Below are 19,178 nucleotides of genomic sequence, written 5' to 3' on the forward strand. Positions count from 1 at the left end.
ATTATCAAAGCTACTGTTTTAGTTGTGAGCTGAGAAAACAAGTAAGGTATGACATAAGGCCTGAAAATCTCTTGTGTGAAAAAAGTTCACAGACTTCTTAATGCATGGACTTTATAACATTTGTCTGCACTCCTTAAAAACCTGTTTGGCTTACTTTCCTTTTGGTATGGAATATGTTCTGACTTGAGTTTGTCAGATAAATCATCCCTCAATGCTAACGGTATTACTGTGAATATAGGAATAATACAAATGCAACATGAATGAAAGAAGAAAACCTTTTTATTTGCTGTTATATCATGTTTGCAATTATCTAAGCTTCTTTGGATATTGAGAGTTTAGTGGGGTTCATATTTTTTTCCACACATATGCCTTCATTCTATAAAAATCCAAACAAATTCTGCTTAAATGACAGAGGAAGCAAAGATAAGGACATATTAACATAGAGAAATACAACCTGTGATTTTTGTGTTACATAGACATAATTCAGAGTTAAAAGTACTTAGTACGTGTCATTATGGGTAAGGATATACCCTTTATTTTGTGTAACCATTGTAAGAAACATATGCATGATATTTCAACATAATATGTCAAGGATTTTTTCTCACGAGACATGTCTATAATCTCTACCCATATACCAGTTGTCACTGAAATTATTTCAGTTACCAACAAATATACCTATTTGAAAATTTGTAGCAAACGCTTAAAATGGTTGCCTCAATTGCAATGAGGATTTATAATATAATTTAAAATTCTTTAAAATTATACCACCTTTGGCCAAAATTAGCCAACTTATTAGCTAATCCTGAAACATACAGAGTCACTTGCCAATAGAGCAAGTACAAACGGATCAGTACCTTTATCTGTATACAAAAAAAAGCATGGGACTTGAATTTGGATGAGTCACTAAATAGTGTATGCCTCAGTTTCCTCATCTATAAAATAAGAATGATACTAATACTTGTACTACCTACCTTTCAGTGTTATTCTGAGAGTTATTTGTGCAAATTTTAGAGTGATATTAATTCCTATTAAAATTATCTAGTGATTTAATAAAATCAAAACTTCAGAGCTTAATAGAAATAGATCAGAAAGCATCCCACACAGTTTCTCAAATTTGAAAAAAAATAGGATTATGAATTTTATCAAGGAAAATAACAAAATTGTCAAAATTTAAATAATCTACAAAATGATATAGTAAAAATATTTCCAAATTTTGAGTCAGAGAACATGAATTTCCAAACAATATACTGCTGCATATCCAAACAATATACACTGCTGCATATAATTTGTGTGACCTTGAGTAGTCAATGCCACTGGGATTCATGTTCTTGATCTCTAAACTCTATCTTTCTACCTAAAAGCCAATGATTTTATAATTAGATTATACTTCTTGATTGAGTTGAAATTTTAAAATCTATTTAGGTTTTTTTTTTCCTTACCAGTTGACACTTTTTGGAGATATTGTTCTTCTAAGTGTTCAGGGTTACAAAGCTGATTTTAATATTAGCTTAAAAAAAACACAAAGTAAATTTGTTTCATTGAAACACTACAAGGTATGCTATAGATATGTCCTTGTTTTTATTGTTATTTGTTGTTCTAGTTTATCATACTACTATCATAAGAATAGTGGATATTCTTATCCACTAATCTGGGTAATCATTAAATGACCCTATACAAAAAAGGAAACTTTACACTTTACATTGGTCATTTCTTTGTAAAAGAATCAGAGGTTTAATCATTCTTTTGCTAATTCTAATTTATGTTGTTGTGATGTTTTTCAGGAAATCTTTGGAAAAAGAAGATTTTGAAAAATTCATTATAGATCAAGCAAATGCAGCAGGTAATAGCATGGTTAATAAATTGGTATTAAGTGACTGGGAAATATAATTATTGAATCATCAAATATTAGATCTGGAAAATTGATCCAAAGATTATATTGTTCTAATATAATAATCATTAAGAATTAGTATATTTTAATAAAATAGACAAGATGTATATAAAGCAATGGTTTCTACATGCTACTAGATACAAAATATTTTTCCCATTTATGTTATTTATCTGTGAGGAATGAGAAAAATATAATCTAGGGAGCAAAGTCTTTAAAAATTAATCTCAGACTTTGATACTTAATTACTAATGGCCAATTAAGGTTTGAACAAAGAAAACTCAGCAATTAGAAAAAAGAAAAAAGGAGTTTTCCATAGAAGCAAAGTAAAATGAAAGTAAAACCATAGGTACATATATATGTGTGTGTGAATATATGTATAAATGTATATATGTATATATGTGTGTACATACATATACATCTGTACACACATACATATATGATCTATAATGTATGTATGTGTGTGTGTGTGTATACAACAGTACAACCTAGTGCACTAAAAGTCATCTTTATGTGACTTTATGTGACAGCAGACATAAAATATGGTTGTCTATGGAGATGAGACATGAAATGATGATATAGCTTTCTATAAATTTGTGTAAATATACAAAATTCAATAAATTATTGGTGGATTAAAGTCACTTGTGGGAATCAACCCTGATATTGGAGCAAGAAGTAAAGTCCATCTTTGAACTGTAACATTTTTGACAATACATGTCCCAGTTCATGGATCTTCAATGCCATTATGCTTCTTGTGACTTCCTAGGTCATTCCATGCTACTATTAATCCCAAAACAATATGGATTTAAATTAGCAAATATTTGTGAACTGGAGCAAAAACTGAGATTTTAGTTAGGCAAATTACTTAGCATAGAAACTGAAAAAGGACATGCATTTTTTAGCTTATTACCACTGCTGTAATAGAGGGGAATAAAAAAATTCATATCCTTCCAGGTATTTCAGGGGATGTTATCAAAGAATCTCTGGGTGAAGAAGTCTTCAAAATATGCTACGAGGAAGATGAGCACATCTTAGGTGTTGTTGGAGGGACCCTCAAAGATTTCTTGAACAGTTTCAGCACTCTTTTGAAGCAGAGCAGTCATTGCCAAGGAGCTGAAAAGAAGGGCCGACTTGAGGAGGTGTCCATACTCTGCTTGGAGAAAGACCCCAATGTCTTAAATGTTTACTATTTTTTCCCTAAGAAAACAACTTCCCTCATTCTTCCAGGCGTTATTAAGGCCGCTGCTCATGTATTATATGAAACTGAAGTGGATGTGACCCTAGTGCCTCCCTGTTTCCGCAATGATTGTAATGAGTTTGTGAATCAGCCCTACTTATTATATTCTGTTCAGGTGAAAAGCACAAAACCTTCTCTGTCTCCTTGCAAACCTCAATCCTCCTTGGTGATCCCAACCTCCCTCTTTTGTAAGACCTTTCCTTTCCATTTCATGTTTGATAAAGACATGGCCATTCTACAGTTTGGCAATGGGATTCGGAGGCTGCTGAACAGAAGGGACTTTCAAGGAAAACCTAACTTTGAAGAATATTTTGAAATCCTTACCCCCAAAATCAACTACACCTTTAGTGGGATCATGACCATGTTGAACATGCAGTTTGTCATAAGAGTGAGAAGAGGGGACAACTCTATCAAGAAATCTTCTGGGGTAAGGACATATACATATAAAAGAAGAAAGCTGGGAAAAGAGGGAAGGAAGGAAGAAAGGACAGGAAGAAGTAAGGAAGGGAGGAAAGGAAGGGAGGAAAGGAAGGAAGGAGGGAAGGAAAAAGGAGGGAGGGAAGGGAGGGAAGGACGTAAGGGAGAGAAGGGGGAAGTGAAGGAAGAAGGGAAGGAGGGAAGGTGGGAGGAAGGAAGGAAGGAAATACATTTATTATTTGCTCTTTGCAAAACATTGAGATAAATGCTGGGAATGCATATTTAAAAATAAGACAAGCCCCTAAGAACTTGCATTTTAGTATAGTGAGACAATATATATTAAGAAATGGTAGCCAAAGAAGGATGTTTAAGTCTGAAAAGTCTCAGAAATAACACATTTTTCTACTAGGAATTCAGTTTACCTCCCCTTCCAAAAAGTAATGTTAGTATTCATTTGTTTATTATACTTAGAGGAAGGTGTAAAGGGGTATATATGGGGAGGTATGTCTTATATGATGTCAAGGATGACAGACTATTTAGATGGCTGTCTGGGGTATGTAATATAACATATGGTAGTTAGATATAATATGAAGAAAGAAAAGAAGCATTTATTAAGTGACTACAATATCCCAGTAATGGTGGAAAATGCTTTACAAATATTATTTTATTTGATCCTCAATAAATTTGAGAATGATTTGCTATTATAGTTGAGGAAACTAAGGCAATCAGAGGTTGGGCATCTTGTCCAGATTCACAAAGCTATCTTGATTTGAACTCAGGGATTCCTGACTGCAGGCCCCATATTCTATTCATTGCAAAAACATACTGCCTCTAATATGCTATATGAATTCATGTTTACTCACTCAACTATCAGAACAATGAGGGAAGTTCAAACCCAAGGCAGGAGTTCTAAAGTTGAATGACTTAGAGCATGATTTCTATCTGTCCAATAGTCTGAAGGACACATCAATGATTGACACCAGATGGCAGTATCAATAAATGGCAGGGTGTGGGGGAGGTAACGGGATGGGATGTGAAGTATTATAGACTCTTTATATCCCCAGACTAGGCCACACTTCACATCTGTGTTGATCATTTAAAATATGAAAAAGCTATGAACAAGAACATCTAAAGCATGCACCATTCATTTTGGCAATACCTATGGAGTACTAATTTGATTTGATTCAATTCATCAATATTTAAGTTCCTACTGCATTCCAGAAACTGGTATAAGTTCTGGAAATACAAAGAACAAAACAAATGAGTCCCTATCCTTAACAAGTTTATGTCCTCCTGGTAACTATGAAAAAAAATGTTTTAAAGGATTGTTTTTCAGTCTTTACAACTTATCCAAAATCCCGATTAAACCCTTCTTTTGGAAAATGGGAAAATGCCTATTTAAGATAGGTATTTTACAATTTAGGTAAATTACAATTTAAGATAGTATTTTACAAATCTTATACTTACTGACAAAAAGATGATTGAATTTGAAATATTAGAAAAATAGGATTAGAAAAAATCATTTTACAAAAGACAAAAAAAATATTTTCTCATCTTCATTCATTACAACAATCCTTTATTAATAATAATAAATTTTATATAGGACTTTACAATTCACCAAGTGTTTTGCTTTTATTATTCCATTTAAACCATCCAACAATCCTGCAAGGTTGCTTTCATTTTATCAATGGAATTTTATTATACGTTTTATCAACAAGAAACTGAGGCTCAGAGAAGTGATGACTTATCTATGATCACATGGCTAGTCAGTAACAGTGATAAAATTTGAACCCAGAACTTGTTGACTGCACATTTAACACTGGATCCTTTTTACCAATCCTGCTCCTAGCATGTGCTTCTAGAGCACTGAATCAGGCATTAGAGAAGAAAACAAAACTAAAAAGATGGAGTTGGGGCAGCTAGATGGAGTGATTGATAAAGCACCGGCCCTGAAGTCAGAGTATCTCAGTTCAAACTGGCCTCCAACACTCACTACTTCCTAGCTGTATAATCCTGGACAAATTATTTAACCCCAATTGCCTCAGAAAAAAATAATGATAATAATAAAAATGGAATATTTGCCCTCATTAATAATTACAAGTAACGCATATGTTTTTGCTTTGAAAATTTCACTATTACACAATGTGAAAATCAGCAAAGATGATTGCTACCTCATGACAGAGAGCTCTGGGTGATTTTGTATTCATACGAAGGCACGCTTGTAAAAACCAAGCTTTCTTGCATTACTGTAAATCTGCATTCAGCTTATGGTAGATATCTGTGCCTTATCACATAAAACTATCTAGGATTCCATGCTCTTTCATGGCTGAGCTCTTTCGTACTAATCTTGTAAAAGACTTCTTTAGAAGGAAGAATTTAGTGCTGCTGTATGCTGTTAAAATGATTGAATCTCCCTAGTGTTTTTTAATGCCATCTAATACCATTGATCTGTTTTCCCACAGACAATGTCTCCTGTTACACTGGAGTTCTTTAGACCAGTTCTGTCTTTCTCTCCTCACATTTGGTATAACATAGACCTAAATTGAGAAAGGTCCTCAGAAGGCCATCTTAGACATGAGTTACACAGCCAAAGACAAGATGGTTTTGCACATTTAGGGAAAATCAAAAATTTGTGCCCTACTCCCTATTTGTGAATGTCCACCAGATTATATTTGAATCTTCATTGAAACTCATGCAATTTATAACAAACAAGTACCAGTAGGTCATGGAGAAAAAGACTTTTCTGGCCTACATGTGCCTACAAAAAGCCATATTTTAAAAAATGTATCTGTATCCCTTTACCATTGATTTTACCCTTAGTTGTTGCCCTAATCTAGTGATACTCCCCAAGTGTCATCTACAACAGGATTGTCTAGGCACATGTAATGGCACCACATCCATAGCCAGGGGATATAATTTCTAATCTTGGCTCTCCTATTTGACATCATTGTGACTTTGGGAAAGTCATGTCAATTCTTTTTTTTTTTTTGCTGAGGCAATTGGGGTTAAGTGACTTGCCCAGGGTCACACAGCTAGCGCATATTAAGTGTCTGAGACCAGATTTGAACTCAGGTCCTCCTGATTTCGGGGCTGGAGCTCTATCCACTGCACCACCTACCTGCCCCGATCATGTTAATTCTTTGGGCATTCATTTCCTCATTTTAAAAAATCGGAATTATTTATTATTTATTGTTAAATAATATAATTAAATTAATGATCATTTAGTATTTATAAATTGCTTTCCATTTATTTTCTCTTCCCTGAAGGGAGTTTTTTGAGCATAGAGATGGTCATAGAATAACAAGTTGTCCTGTGTACATTTCTTTTTCATAAATAATAGGAGGTATAATAATAGCATTTAAAAAATACTAAACAATGCTAACTTTTTAATGATGCCCAAAGACTCCATGTGACTTTTCTAAGGTCACAAAGGTAGAAAATGTCAGAGCCAAGATAAGATTTGATCTCCCCTAGCTTTTACATGCAGCACCCGTAACAGTATAGCACACTGACTAAAGATGATGAGTGTTCCTATTGACTGCAGTTTAGTTGATGGGTGTTATGATGGCATTAGAAATTAAGCTGAAACTAATCTATTTGATTATTTAAAAGGGGTGATGTAACCAGTAGATAGAGTAAAAGAATTGGAGTCATGAAAACTTGGATATAAACCCAGACAGTGACACTGGTGGTGTAACCATGAACTTGATACTTCTGTGAAATCCTGGATTCTTTAAAACTTTGAGTAATAAAAAAGCTGAAGTCTAAATTACTGGAGAGAGATCCAATACTAAGGAAATTTTGTTGGATAATCATATTTAATCACTTTATTATGAAATCTAAACCAGGGCACCTTGACTTTTGTTGTATCGTGGACTCCTGTGATTGTTTAGTGGCATCTGTGCATCTTCAAAGAATAGTGTTTTCAAAACAAAGTAAAACACATGGCATTACAAAGGAATTGAAATACTATTACCTAATTTTAAAAAGTTATGGGCCCACATTTAAAAATTTGTGATTTAAACAGATGGTTAGAAATGGTCTCATTTCCTAAATGCTAAAAATGAGTTCAGGAATACTTAGAAAAAATCCTAAAAACAATGAACAAAAACATTGTAATATTACTTTTTAAAAATGAAATCCCTTATAGTACATTACATATGTTTAACACTATAACAGATGTTATTCAGAAACCAATTCAGATTTCCAGGCAAATCTCATATGCATTATTTCTTTCCTCTTTTCCTTCTTTTTTAAATTTAACATTTTTCTCCAATTACATGGGAAAACAATTTTAACATTTAAAAAAATTTTGAACTTTATATTTTCTCTCTCTTTTTCCTCCCTCCCTCACTGAGAAAATAAGAAATTCAATTATACATTCACAATCATGCAAAATATATCTCTATATCATATGCATTATTAAAAAGCAACAACAAAAAATAAAAATCAAAGGCAAATGTGACCAAAATAAAGAAGGAAAATATAGTAGGACCTGAAGAGAAACTGTAGGAATAGAATTATTGTTTATATAGATACCTTAGCAGAAGTATCTTAAATCCAAAATTCTTGGTTTGCTTTCCCCTTTAAAAATTTAATGGGCATTCATGTTATGTGTTTAACAAATTTTTATGATTCACTCAATAATCTTTTATAAAATTCCTACTATATTTTGTGTGTATTAGACACTGGGAAAGATAGAAAAGTTTCTTCCTTGAAAGGAGCTTACTCCTAAATATAATACCTACATACATTCTTATTTACACAATCACAGAATATCAGAGTTGGTAGGGATCTCAGATACGATCTAGTTCAATTGAAAACAAAAAATAATCCCTTCTACAACATATCATATGAGTGGTCCTATTTGAAGACTTCCAGTAAGAGAATTCTTTTTTTTCTTTTTTTTTTATATTCTTATTTTTTTTTAATTTCTTTTTTTTAATAGCCTTTTATTTACAGGTTATATGCATGGATAACTTTATAGCGTTAACAATTGCCAAACCTCTTGTTCCAATTTTTCACCTCTTACCCCCCACCCCCTCCCCTAGATGGCAGGATGACCAGTAGATGTTAAATACATTAAAATATAAATTAGATACACAATAAGTATACATGACCAAAACATTATTTTGCTGTATAAAAAGAATCAGACTCTGAAATATTGTACAATTAGCTTGTGAAGGAAATCAAAAATGCAGGTGGGCATAAATATAGGGATTGGGAATTCAATGTAATGGTTTTTAGTTATCTCCCAAAGTTCTTTCTCTGGGCATAGTTGGTTCAGTTCATTACTGCTCCATTGGAAATGATTTGGTTGATCTCTGATCTGATGCTGAGGATGGCCAGGTCCATCAGAACTGGTCATCATATAGTATTGTTGTTGAAGTATATAATGATCTCCTGGTCCTGCTCATTTCACTCAGCATCAGTTCGTGTAAGTCTCTCCAGGCCTTTCTGAAATCATCCTGTTGGTCATTTCTTACAGAACAGTAATATTCCATAATATTCATATACCACAATTTATTCAGCCATTCTCCAACTGATAGACATCCATTCAGTTTCCAGTTTCTAGCCACTACAAAGAGGGCTGCCACAAACATTCGTGCACATACAGGTCCCTTTCCTTTCTTTAGTATCTCTTTGGGATATAAGCCCAGTAGTAACACTGCTGGATCAAAGGGTATGCACAGTTTGATAACTTTTTGAGCATAGTTCCAAACTACTCTCCAAAATGGTTGGATCTGATTCACAACTCCACCAACAATGCATCAATGTCCCAGTTTTCCCACATCCCCTCCAACAATCATCATTATTTTTTCCTGTCATCTTAGCCAATCTGACAGGTGTGTAGTGGTATCTTAGAGTTGTCTTAATTTGCATTTCTCTGATTAATAATCAGTAAGAGAATTCTTGACCTCCCAAAATGCTACTTTGTGCTACTTTGGGATAGCTTTGATCGATAAGAATTGTTTTAAACCTCAAGTACAAATTTGCCTCTTTGAAGCTTATCATTGCTCCAATTTCACTGTGGGGTTCTTAACAGAACAAATCTAATACCCTTCTACAAGGCAGTCAAAGAAATACTCAAAGACAGCTATTATGTCATGCTCAAGTATTCATTTCAGCAAGCAAAATTAATTTTAAGATTAATTTGCAAGTAAAACATAAACCCCCTAATTCCCTTGGACTACAGAAAAATAGACTAACAGCTTTCTATGTAAACATGATGGACATAATCATTCCTAGTTCTCCTAGCCTTGTGTTCTCTGATTATTATACAAGTAAAGCAAACAAAACAGATAACTCATGAATGAATTGTTCCCATGCATCTGAACTGCGATTCTCTTTCTGCACAGTAATATGCTAATCATTGATCAGTGTTGGTTTTCTCAACATTCTTTTTATAAATATATTCAGTTCAAATTTTGATATGCTCACTTGCAGTTTTTTGGCCAATGACACCCTGTAGCAAGGACATGATTTGAATGGAGAAATAGTACTTTTCGATAGAATGAGACACTTACAAACTAAAGTATAAAAAGCAGACAATATTTCCTTTTATTCTAGCTTTTTAGTGTAAACTTGGGAAGGCACTATGTAGAACCACAGTGCTATATCACTGAGTTTATATAGATGGGGCCTTTCAATGAAGAAAAAGGATTCTTCCTACCACAGTCACTGTAAAGTGATTCTTAGGATTTCCTGAGTCTATGAAGTTTTATTAGGTTACTAAGTGTCCAGATAATAGGGACAGATACATGTTCATATCAGGCTCTCAAAAGATATTTGTCAAACTGAATTGGGATAAACGAGCAGGTTACTTAGCTTTACTTCCCCTATAGATCCCTCCTACTCTTCTACTGTCTTAAATACAAGATGCTCTCTGTGTTTTCAGGGGAATATATTCTTGATATTTGTTAGAATATATGTGTCCTTTCATATTGTGCCTATAGTAAAGACCCCCCAAAGGCTCTTAACAAGGCTAACTATAAAAAAATTAACTTTTTTACATTGGGAATAAACTTCTAATATGTGTAATGAATCCAGCATGTCATAATGGTCATGATAACAGTGAAAGGATTCTTTGTTCTTTCTCTTATTTCTTTCCATTTCTGAGAAGGGTTTGGAATAGATTAAACACAAGGATGAGTAAGAGAACTTTGGTGAGATTAGTTAATTATTAGAGAAGAGAAGAAAAAAACTAGATGTTGCCTGCAGAAACTGAGTCTAGAATAGGTTTATTAAAGAGTGATTCATGTTTCTGTGATCCAAAAAGAAAAACTAGCCTAAAAAACCACTCAAAGGTATATTTATTTATTATTTTTGAATAAAAATGGATAGAAACAGTACCTGGATAAGAGAGGAGAGCAGAGGAAGGAAGGAGGAAGCTAAAACTTCAGGGCACTACATGAAATTTATTTATTTTTTGTCAAGACTGGGACCTGAACATGTAATGTCATTACTTTAGGGGAAGCTTTTTACATATTCATGTCAGAACATCAATTAAACTTCCAGTGTTACCCTAGACATTGAGACATTAAGTATTGCTCAGGGTAATATAGACTTGAATCCAAGTATTTCCCATTTTAATTTTAGTTTTCTATTACCTATATTACCTTGCTTCTGTTTTTATAGAGACAATAATACTAGAACATGAGTGGCAACCTGGTATAATGGATAGAAAACTCTCCTCAGAATCAGGAGGACCTGTAATGAGGTCCCACCTCTCATACAGACTGTGTGACCTTACAGATCACTTAACCAACCTCTTTGTGCCTCTATAAAATCAAAGATTAAAAGCTCCTAAACAATTGCTGATCAGCTTTGAAAAAGGAAAGTGGCTTTTTTGTTATATATTTTTTCTTTTTTTTTTTATTAAATTCTTTATAACAATGGTCTTTAAGATCTGGGATGGATGCTTGGGGATAAGCACAGGGATTAATTCTAAGAGCTATATGGTTGGACAATCAGAATGTGGAAGATGGGTTTTCCAGATAACCAATCATGGAGCTTTTTTCCAAAATACATACTTTTTACCCATTACAACCCCATATTGTCCCTCTTCCTGCACCTCCATCATATATAAAATCTCAACTTTCCTCTTTTCCAGCTAAATATTGAACTAAAATTATACAAATACCAGCAGCTCCAGCTGTAAGCATCATTAAAACATTCCCCACCACCAATCTCCAACCCAGAAATATGAAAATTCTTTTTTATTTACTTCTGATGTGATCAGCAAAATTTGAAGATTATCCAATTTGCTACTTTATACTAATCAAATCAAGAAGATAGAAGACTAGAACATGGGGCCTGCAGTTGGGAAGACCTGAGTTCAAACATAACTTCAGGCTTATTAGTTTATATACTCTGGGAAAGTCATTTAATCTCTGTGCCATTTTTTAATCTGCCAAATGGAGATATTAGTAACACCTACCTCCCAGGATTGTTGTGAGGATCAAATGAGATAAATGTAGTAATTATATAATTATAGATATCATATCTAGAATCATATACTTTTATATATTGATATTTAATTTAAATTTCATAATTTATAAATATATAATACATAAAAATAATTAAAGTTAATATATAATCATTATTATAGTAGGTGCTATGAAATTTTGGTTATTATTATTATAAATTACAGAGCCAGTAAAAAAAAGTTAGTTGAAGATTGATAAATTGAGGAGAAATAGTTGGAAGTAAAAAATCACATTCATAAAAAAAAAAACTGCAGATCCTAGAAGGGTTAAACGATAGAAGACAATGCCATTCTATATAGTTTAGTATTGTACCTAGTATCACATGCTAAGAAAGTATAACCTTGATATTTAGGGAAGGGGTCGTCAATCAGAATTTATTAAAATCCCTACAACTTCAATGGTGAATCCCATGAGATTCTAGGACTATTTTCTGGATATCACTTCATTTTCTCTTTAAATAGCTTCATCCATTTCAAAGCCACAGTGATCTGATGGTAGAGCTAAGTTCACTGCTATTTATTTTCATATATAAAAAGAAAAAAAGACAATCATATCATTTTAGCTACTGTTTCTTCTGTAGTTTGCTAATTAATTTAGAAGAAAACTGAACTCTGAGTTAATTGTTCATAACCATGAACAACAAAAAATAAATGAAACAAATCAGCCCTTTACACAAATAACGTCACTGCCCAGAGCCTTGGTTTCTTCATCTGTAAAAAATGAGAGTTTGGGTAGGGTTAAATGGACTAAATTAATCTTATTTTAGATCTATGATCCTCTTAGCAGAAATGATAGTTTGATGGGCATGTGGGGGATGGAGTAGCAAATAGTCATTTCCCCCCCTCTATTTTAAGGGATAGTTCTATGATGACATGGTGGTAGTATGTGTATTTGTGGAGAGGTCCAGTGTCTCTAAAGTTGACAGGACTCTTCCCTTTGCTTCCTAGGTAATGGATCTCAAAGGCCAAATGATCTACATCATTGAGTCTAGTGCCATCTTGTTCTTGGGATCTCCCTGTGTGGATCGGTTAGAGGATTTTACAGGTCGTGGACTCTACCTCTCAGATATCCCAATCCACAATGCTCTGAGGGATGTGGTTCTGATAGGGGAACAAGCTCGAGCCCAAGATGGGCTGAAGAAAAGGTTGGGGAAACTCAAAGCCACCTTGGAACAAGCGCACCAAGCTCTTGAGGAGGAGAAGAAAAAGACAGTCGATCTCTTATGTTCCATCTTCCCAGGCGAGGTTGCTCAACAGCTGTGGCAGGGGCAGGTGGTACAAGCCAAGAAATTCAACCATGTCACCATGCTTTTCTCTGACATTGTTGGATTCACAGCCATCTGTTCCCAGTGTTCCCCAATGCAGGTGATCACCATGCTCAATGAACTCTACACTCGCTTTGACTACCAGTGTGGAGAGCTGGATGTGTATAAGGTAGGAGTGGGGAGTGAGAAAATGAAACTCTGAGGGCAGCAGATGGTTCTTTGGGATGCAGAAGTACCTATAAAAAAAAAGCTTTTGTTATATACCTGAATTAGACTCATTTGTCTTAATCATGAAATGAAAATTGCCTGGTGAACTACGCAAACAAATTGGAGGCAGGCACCCCAAAGTGATCAGAGTGAATGTTTGCTGTGCCAGAAATAGCACTGCCTTACAAAAAGAACAAGGAAAAAGAAAAGAAATCAGAGAAGAAAGCCATAGTCCTGCTTAAACAATTGCCATACTTCTGTACCAGAATGGGAATAAATACATGGTGGCCTAAGAGTAATGGCAATTAGGTAAGGTAGCGTTAGGTTTGACTGGAAATTGGATAAAATCCTGATTTTCAGTAAGCATCGGTTTAGTAAATATGGACATGATAGTTACATTCTGTGCTACTTTTAATGGGTTGGTCATTCATTTTTGTGAACCCAAAAGAGCAAGTTTTGGGCTCCAAAATAGGACTTCCTATTTCCAATAATAAGAATCTATCTGTGTGTATATATTTATTTATGTTTATATATATGTATTTGTGTATTGTGTTTAAATGCCTATATACATGTGCAAATATATACTTATGTATATATATAAATTTATGTATGCATATAGTTATTTTTTAAAGTTGTAACACTATATAATGATTTAGCTTGTGACTTTCATTTGTTCCAGTGTCTATACCTCCTTACACTCTGCTAAATGTTTACAGTTCCCTGAGATACCCAGGGAGATGAAGTGGCCTGAGATTTCTAAATGATCTGAAAAGAAATATATAGTGTCAAATCATTTAATTTATTCTTAGGGTAATAAAATAAGAGACAGCAGGTATAGTGGATGGAATGCTAGTCTTGATGTAAAAAAGACTTGAACTTAAAGCCTGCCTCAAACACTTCCTAGCTATGTGGTCCTGAACAAACCCACTAACTTATTTGGGTCTCAGTTTCTCCATCTGTAAAGTGAAAGGGTGGGATCTGATGGCCTCTCCTGGTGATGCAGTGGATAGAATGCTAGGTTTGGAATCAGGAAGACTCATCTTCCTGAGTTCAAATCTTCTTAGATACTTACTAGTTCTGTAACATTGGAGAAGTCATTTAATTCTTAGTTTCTTCACCTGTAAAATGAGGCGGAGAAGGAAATGGCAAACCATGCCAGTATCTTTGCCAATAAAACCCCAAATGGAAATAGAAATTACTGAACAACAACAAAAAACAGCAGATCACTTCTTGCCCTAAATCTATAATGGTATGGTACTTTAAGGGGAAGAGATATTATTGTAATATGTCTTATATGACTGAACATGTATAACCCATATCAAAATACTTATATCTCAGGGAGGGGAAAGGTAAGGAAAGGAGGGAGAAAATTTGGAAATCATTTTTTTTTCATTAAAACTTAAAATTGTCTTTATATATAACTGAGGGAAAATAAAATATTTTTAAGTGAAGAAATAAATATCTAAAGGCTATTTTCATTAATTTTCAATGAGATAGGCTGATTCTCACTTGAATTTTAAAAAGGAAATAAAAGAAAACAGAGCCACAAGTAATATGTTTAGATTTAAACATGTAAAAGAAAAAAAAATCTAGTGTAATGCCATTTCCCTTGAGGTTTAAATATAAATTGTTACAACTAGGAAAAAAACCAGACTCTGGAGCCTATGACCTATGTTCAGACAGTATCTCTGACATTAACAGCATGATCTTAGGCAAGTCGCTATAAAAAGTAAAATAAAAGGGGGCTGGAGTAAATGGAACTTGAGATCTCTTCCAACTGTACAATCAAAAATCCTATAGCATTCTTATATATAGTACATATATTTGAATTACTGAGATTCTTTGCATTCATTCATAGATTTCTATCAGTCTTTTTTTTTTACTAGATAGATATCAATAGAAATAAAGATATTGACTAGGCAAAAGAGAATGTTGCCTTAATTATCCATCCTCAATCACTGATTGGGCATTGCCTCAGTCAAATTAAAACCCAGGAAAGACTAGCTTAAAAGGGCCAAGGTTTTACATTGCATCTATATCTGGCCACTGGAACAGATGGCTCCAGAGGGAAAGTAAGGTAGGTGACCTCTCTATTATCAAATCCAGTATACTTGCATGTCATGTCATCAGTTCCCTGATGTCATGGTCCTCTTCGAGAAGAAAGGCAAATAAAAATTACATTAGTTTTGTAATCAGAAAAACTGAATTTGAGTTTCTGTGTGAACCTGATTAAGTCACTTATCTTGTCTCAATACCCCCAGCAACTCTACAGACTTTTAAATCAAGGCCAGGTGCTCATTTGTATCAATTACAAGAATTATAATTCTTGTAATTCCAGTGAATTGCTATCCATTGTTAAACTATAAGTAGTGTTTTTCAGATGTTGACATTAAAATCAACCAATCAGTAAATAATTTCACAGTGTACACATTGCTCTTCCTCAACTCTCTCTCCCCAAAAAGCTCTCCTCCTTCATGAATTGCCTCATTGCCAGTGTTTTTTTGTCATTCTAATCCTTCTTGGCCTCTCTATGGAATTCAGATTGTAGACTCCTCCATTTTTTTTTTTTTTTTTTTTTTGCGCTTCTTTATCTTCCTTTTGCTTCTAGATGCTAGTCCACTTCGATCCCCACTTTCTTTCTTTCTTATAAGATTGTGTACAGAACACTGTTTTGTTTTCTGAGAGGAATATGAAATCAAGATAAAACAACATCCCCACCTTCATGGAGTTCATTGTCAAATAGAGAAGACTGTACATGTGGTCTAGTCTACACACATCTGTGGCTCCTTCCCCCAACATCTTAGATTCATATGATATCCCTAAGTGTGCAACATTTGAAATTGAAAATAGCTTCAGATTACTTCATTTATTTTCTCAAAACTCCTTTTAGAGAAGGAGAAACGAAGCACAGAATGATTAAGTGGCTTGTCATTGATCACACTAGGTACAGTTAATATCAAGGCTTAGAGGAGAATCCAGATTTCTTAAGTCCATTTTACTCTGTCTTGCTCATCTTTTATAATAGTATTGCTCTTGCATAATAAACTTATCCTCTACTGGTCAGGACTTCTGTCCTAAAAGAATTCTCTTACTTTTGTGGGTTCAATTATCCCTCTTCTTCTACATATTAGTTCTGGGACCTAAGTCACAGAGGTGAACTCAAGAAATTGGAGAATTCTTTGTGCCATGTTTTCTGCATCTGAAAATGATTCCCTCAGATTATATATTCTCTAAGATCCTTTGTAATACAAAAATCACATGATCTAAGAGCTTATATATTTATAATCATATAACACCATTTTTAGAAGTATTTCATATATTTCATATATTCCATATACATCACTATAGTAAGTAAGTATGTATTTTTTCCTGTCCGATTTTAAATGTTTGTTGTCTTCTGTTTGCTTTATCTTGTGTTTACTCTAAGAAACCAATTTGTATGCTTAGGTGGAGACAATCGGAGATGCTTACTGTGTAGCTGGAGGCTTACACAAAGAAACCGAGACACATGCTATTCAAATTGCCCTCATGGCCTTGAAGATGATGGAGCTGTCTGATGAAGTGATGTCTCCACATGGGGAACCCATCAAGGTCAGGTGGATGTGTTTGATGTCTATGGGATATATTTGATTCCAGCGGGATGCTGAGGACAAAAGGCTCATTAGGAGTATCAAAAATGGTGTTTGAGGCAGACATAAAAATAATTCATTGTCAAGTTATATCCAAGAATTAGATAATTGACTAAAACCCTGATTCTCAGTAAGCATCAATTTTGTAGATGCAGATATATTTATCATCTTTTGTGCAACTTTTAATAGTTTGATCATTCCCTTCTGAAAACCAAACAGAGCAAGGTTTGTCCTTCAGAAACAGGAGTTCTGTTTGTAATAATAATAAAAAGCCTCTATATTTTCCATATACAACATGAACCTAAAAAGATATATAGTTGTTAAAAAAAAAGTTGTAAAAATGTATAGTAATTAGTTTGTGACTTTCATTATTTCTAATGAGATTCATGTCTAAACCTCCAAACACTCTGCTAAATATTTACTACTCACTGAGATACCTAGTAATGTCAGAATTATAGTAAAATTCTTAACTGATCACCATCCCAAAATTAATCCTATAATTCAATGGAAGGATCATTCATTTTTTTTTTAATTTCAGTATGACAAAAAAAATAGCCTCCGGAAATGTGAGTAAATATGGTGATGGTAGATTATTTTCAAGAAATTCAGAATTATGTATGTATTTAATTTTCACAATGATAAGAATACCCATTAATTACAAACTAAAGCATTTTTGAGTGTTAAAATCTACTTAAAACTCAAAAAAGAATAGTTGAATTTTATCACATGAAAACTATTAAATTAGACAAATAAAAACTGGAGAAGTTACAAATCATTCATTGCTGATAACAACCAAAAGTCAAAAACAAATAAATATAGTTGGTGGTTCAAACAAAATTGGATTCAGGGAGAAAGGAAAAATATAAGAACAATATTCCTTTCCTCTGAAACCCTGTGTACTTTTTCTCTCCTATTTAATTTCCACAATTACTTGCTTAGTCTTATTCATTTACCCACAAACATAGGTAGGGAGCCTTGAATTAGAGTAAGTAGAAGAAAAGATAATGAGAGATTTTCAAATGGGAGAATTGTAGATAGAGACTGAACCAAAGAACACAATTGTGGAGCCAGGTTTTCCTACCACACGAATCATGAAACATAATCATGAGATTTCCACTGCTTTTCTTAGTTGAATTGCTGTTGCTGTTATGTGCTATATGAAGACTGCTTTTCCAAGTACAATGTGTTCCTACGAGTCTCAGTTAGGTTCTCCCCATTCCTCCAACATTGTTCCTCTTCATATGTCTCCAGGACAGGACATTAAACTATCCTACATAACTGTGTGGTTTCTTTGTTTATTTTTGCTAAAATATGAATGAACTCAGGGTATACTCGATATAGATTTGAGCTAAGTTTCTTACAGAACTTGGCACAGTTTTAAAGCATTAAGCAATCTTTTCTAGGTGTTGCCAGTTTTTACCATCCAGTTTTTCTCATTGACCTTATTTGAACCCTCAGTCCCAGAATGAACAACTTCTCAGCACTTGAGTTGAATAAAAATCAATTTTTTTTCCATCTTGGTCCTTACTTTGCCTCAGATCAAAACAACTTCTGTATAGCTAAGCCATTGATTCAGCTGGTGTCTCTTGGGTTATGTTCCATAGATAATTTCAATTTGTGTTTCCTCAGGTTTGAGGGCAAATACTATCTTATTAAGTTTTTTTGAGCTGTTTCCCATCTTACTGAGCTTTTACCGGGTTTTCTCAATTCACTCTCCTTTTCCATGCCTTTGCTTTTTTTTTTCTTTTGCTTTTAAAACAATATTCTAAGAAGGAGGTTATTCCAGCTCAAATGAAAGCTGGTTTCCAGGATCTACTTCTACGATTTTTTCTTAAGTAAGAAAAATTAATGAATATGTTCAGGGAATGATAACTCGGAAAATCTTCAAATTGTATTTGCATGATTAATCTATCTAATATTCTTAATTTGCTTTTTAAATTTTCAGTTATGACTTGAAAGAAGATCATGAAAATTTGACAGATCCTTGGAGTCTTACATGTGTATCTGTTATGTATATTTCAAATAGTATGCTCCCCAAAAGAAAAAAAAA

The 19,178-nt window shown here is 33.7% G+C and overlaps 1 protein-coding gene across 3 annotated transcripts in view; it reads left to right on the forward strand.

Annotated features, from left to right (window-relative positions):
• GUCY1A1 (guanylate cyclase 1 soluble subunit alpha 1) overlaps positions 1-19,178 on the forward strand; it is a 96,070-nt gene that overhangs the window by 56,794 nt on the left and 20,098 nt on the right. For all 3 annotated transcript variants that reach the window (XM_003773115.4, XM_023505909.2, XM_031943198.1), the window contains exons 4-7: positions 1,782-1,840; positions 2,840-3,549; positions 12,976-13,461; positions 16,947-17,090. In XM_003773115.4, the coding sequence (XP_003773163.1) occupies positions 1,782-1,840; positions 2,840-3,549; positions 12,976-13,461; positions 16,947-17,090 (1,399 nt within the window). The remainder of the gene's footprint in view (positions 1-1,781; positions 1,841-2,839; positions 3,550-12,975; positions 13,462-16,946; positions 17,091-19,178) is intronic.

Source organism: Sarcophilus harrisii, chromosome 6 (assembly GCF_902635505.1).
Source record: "Sarcophilus harrisii chromosome 6, mSarHar1.11, whole genome shotgun sequence".
NCBI classification, from domain to species: Eukaryota; Metazoa; Chordata; class Mammalia; order Dasyuromorphia; family Dasyuridae; genus Sarcophilus; species Sarcophilus harrisii.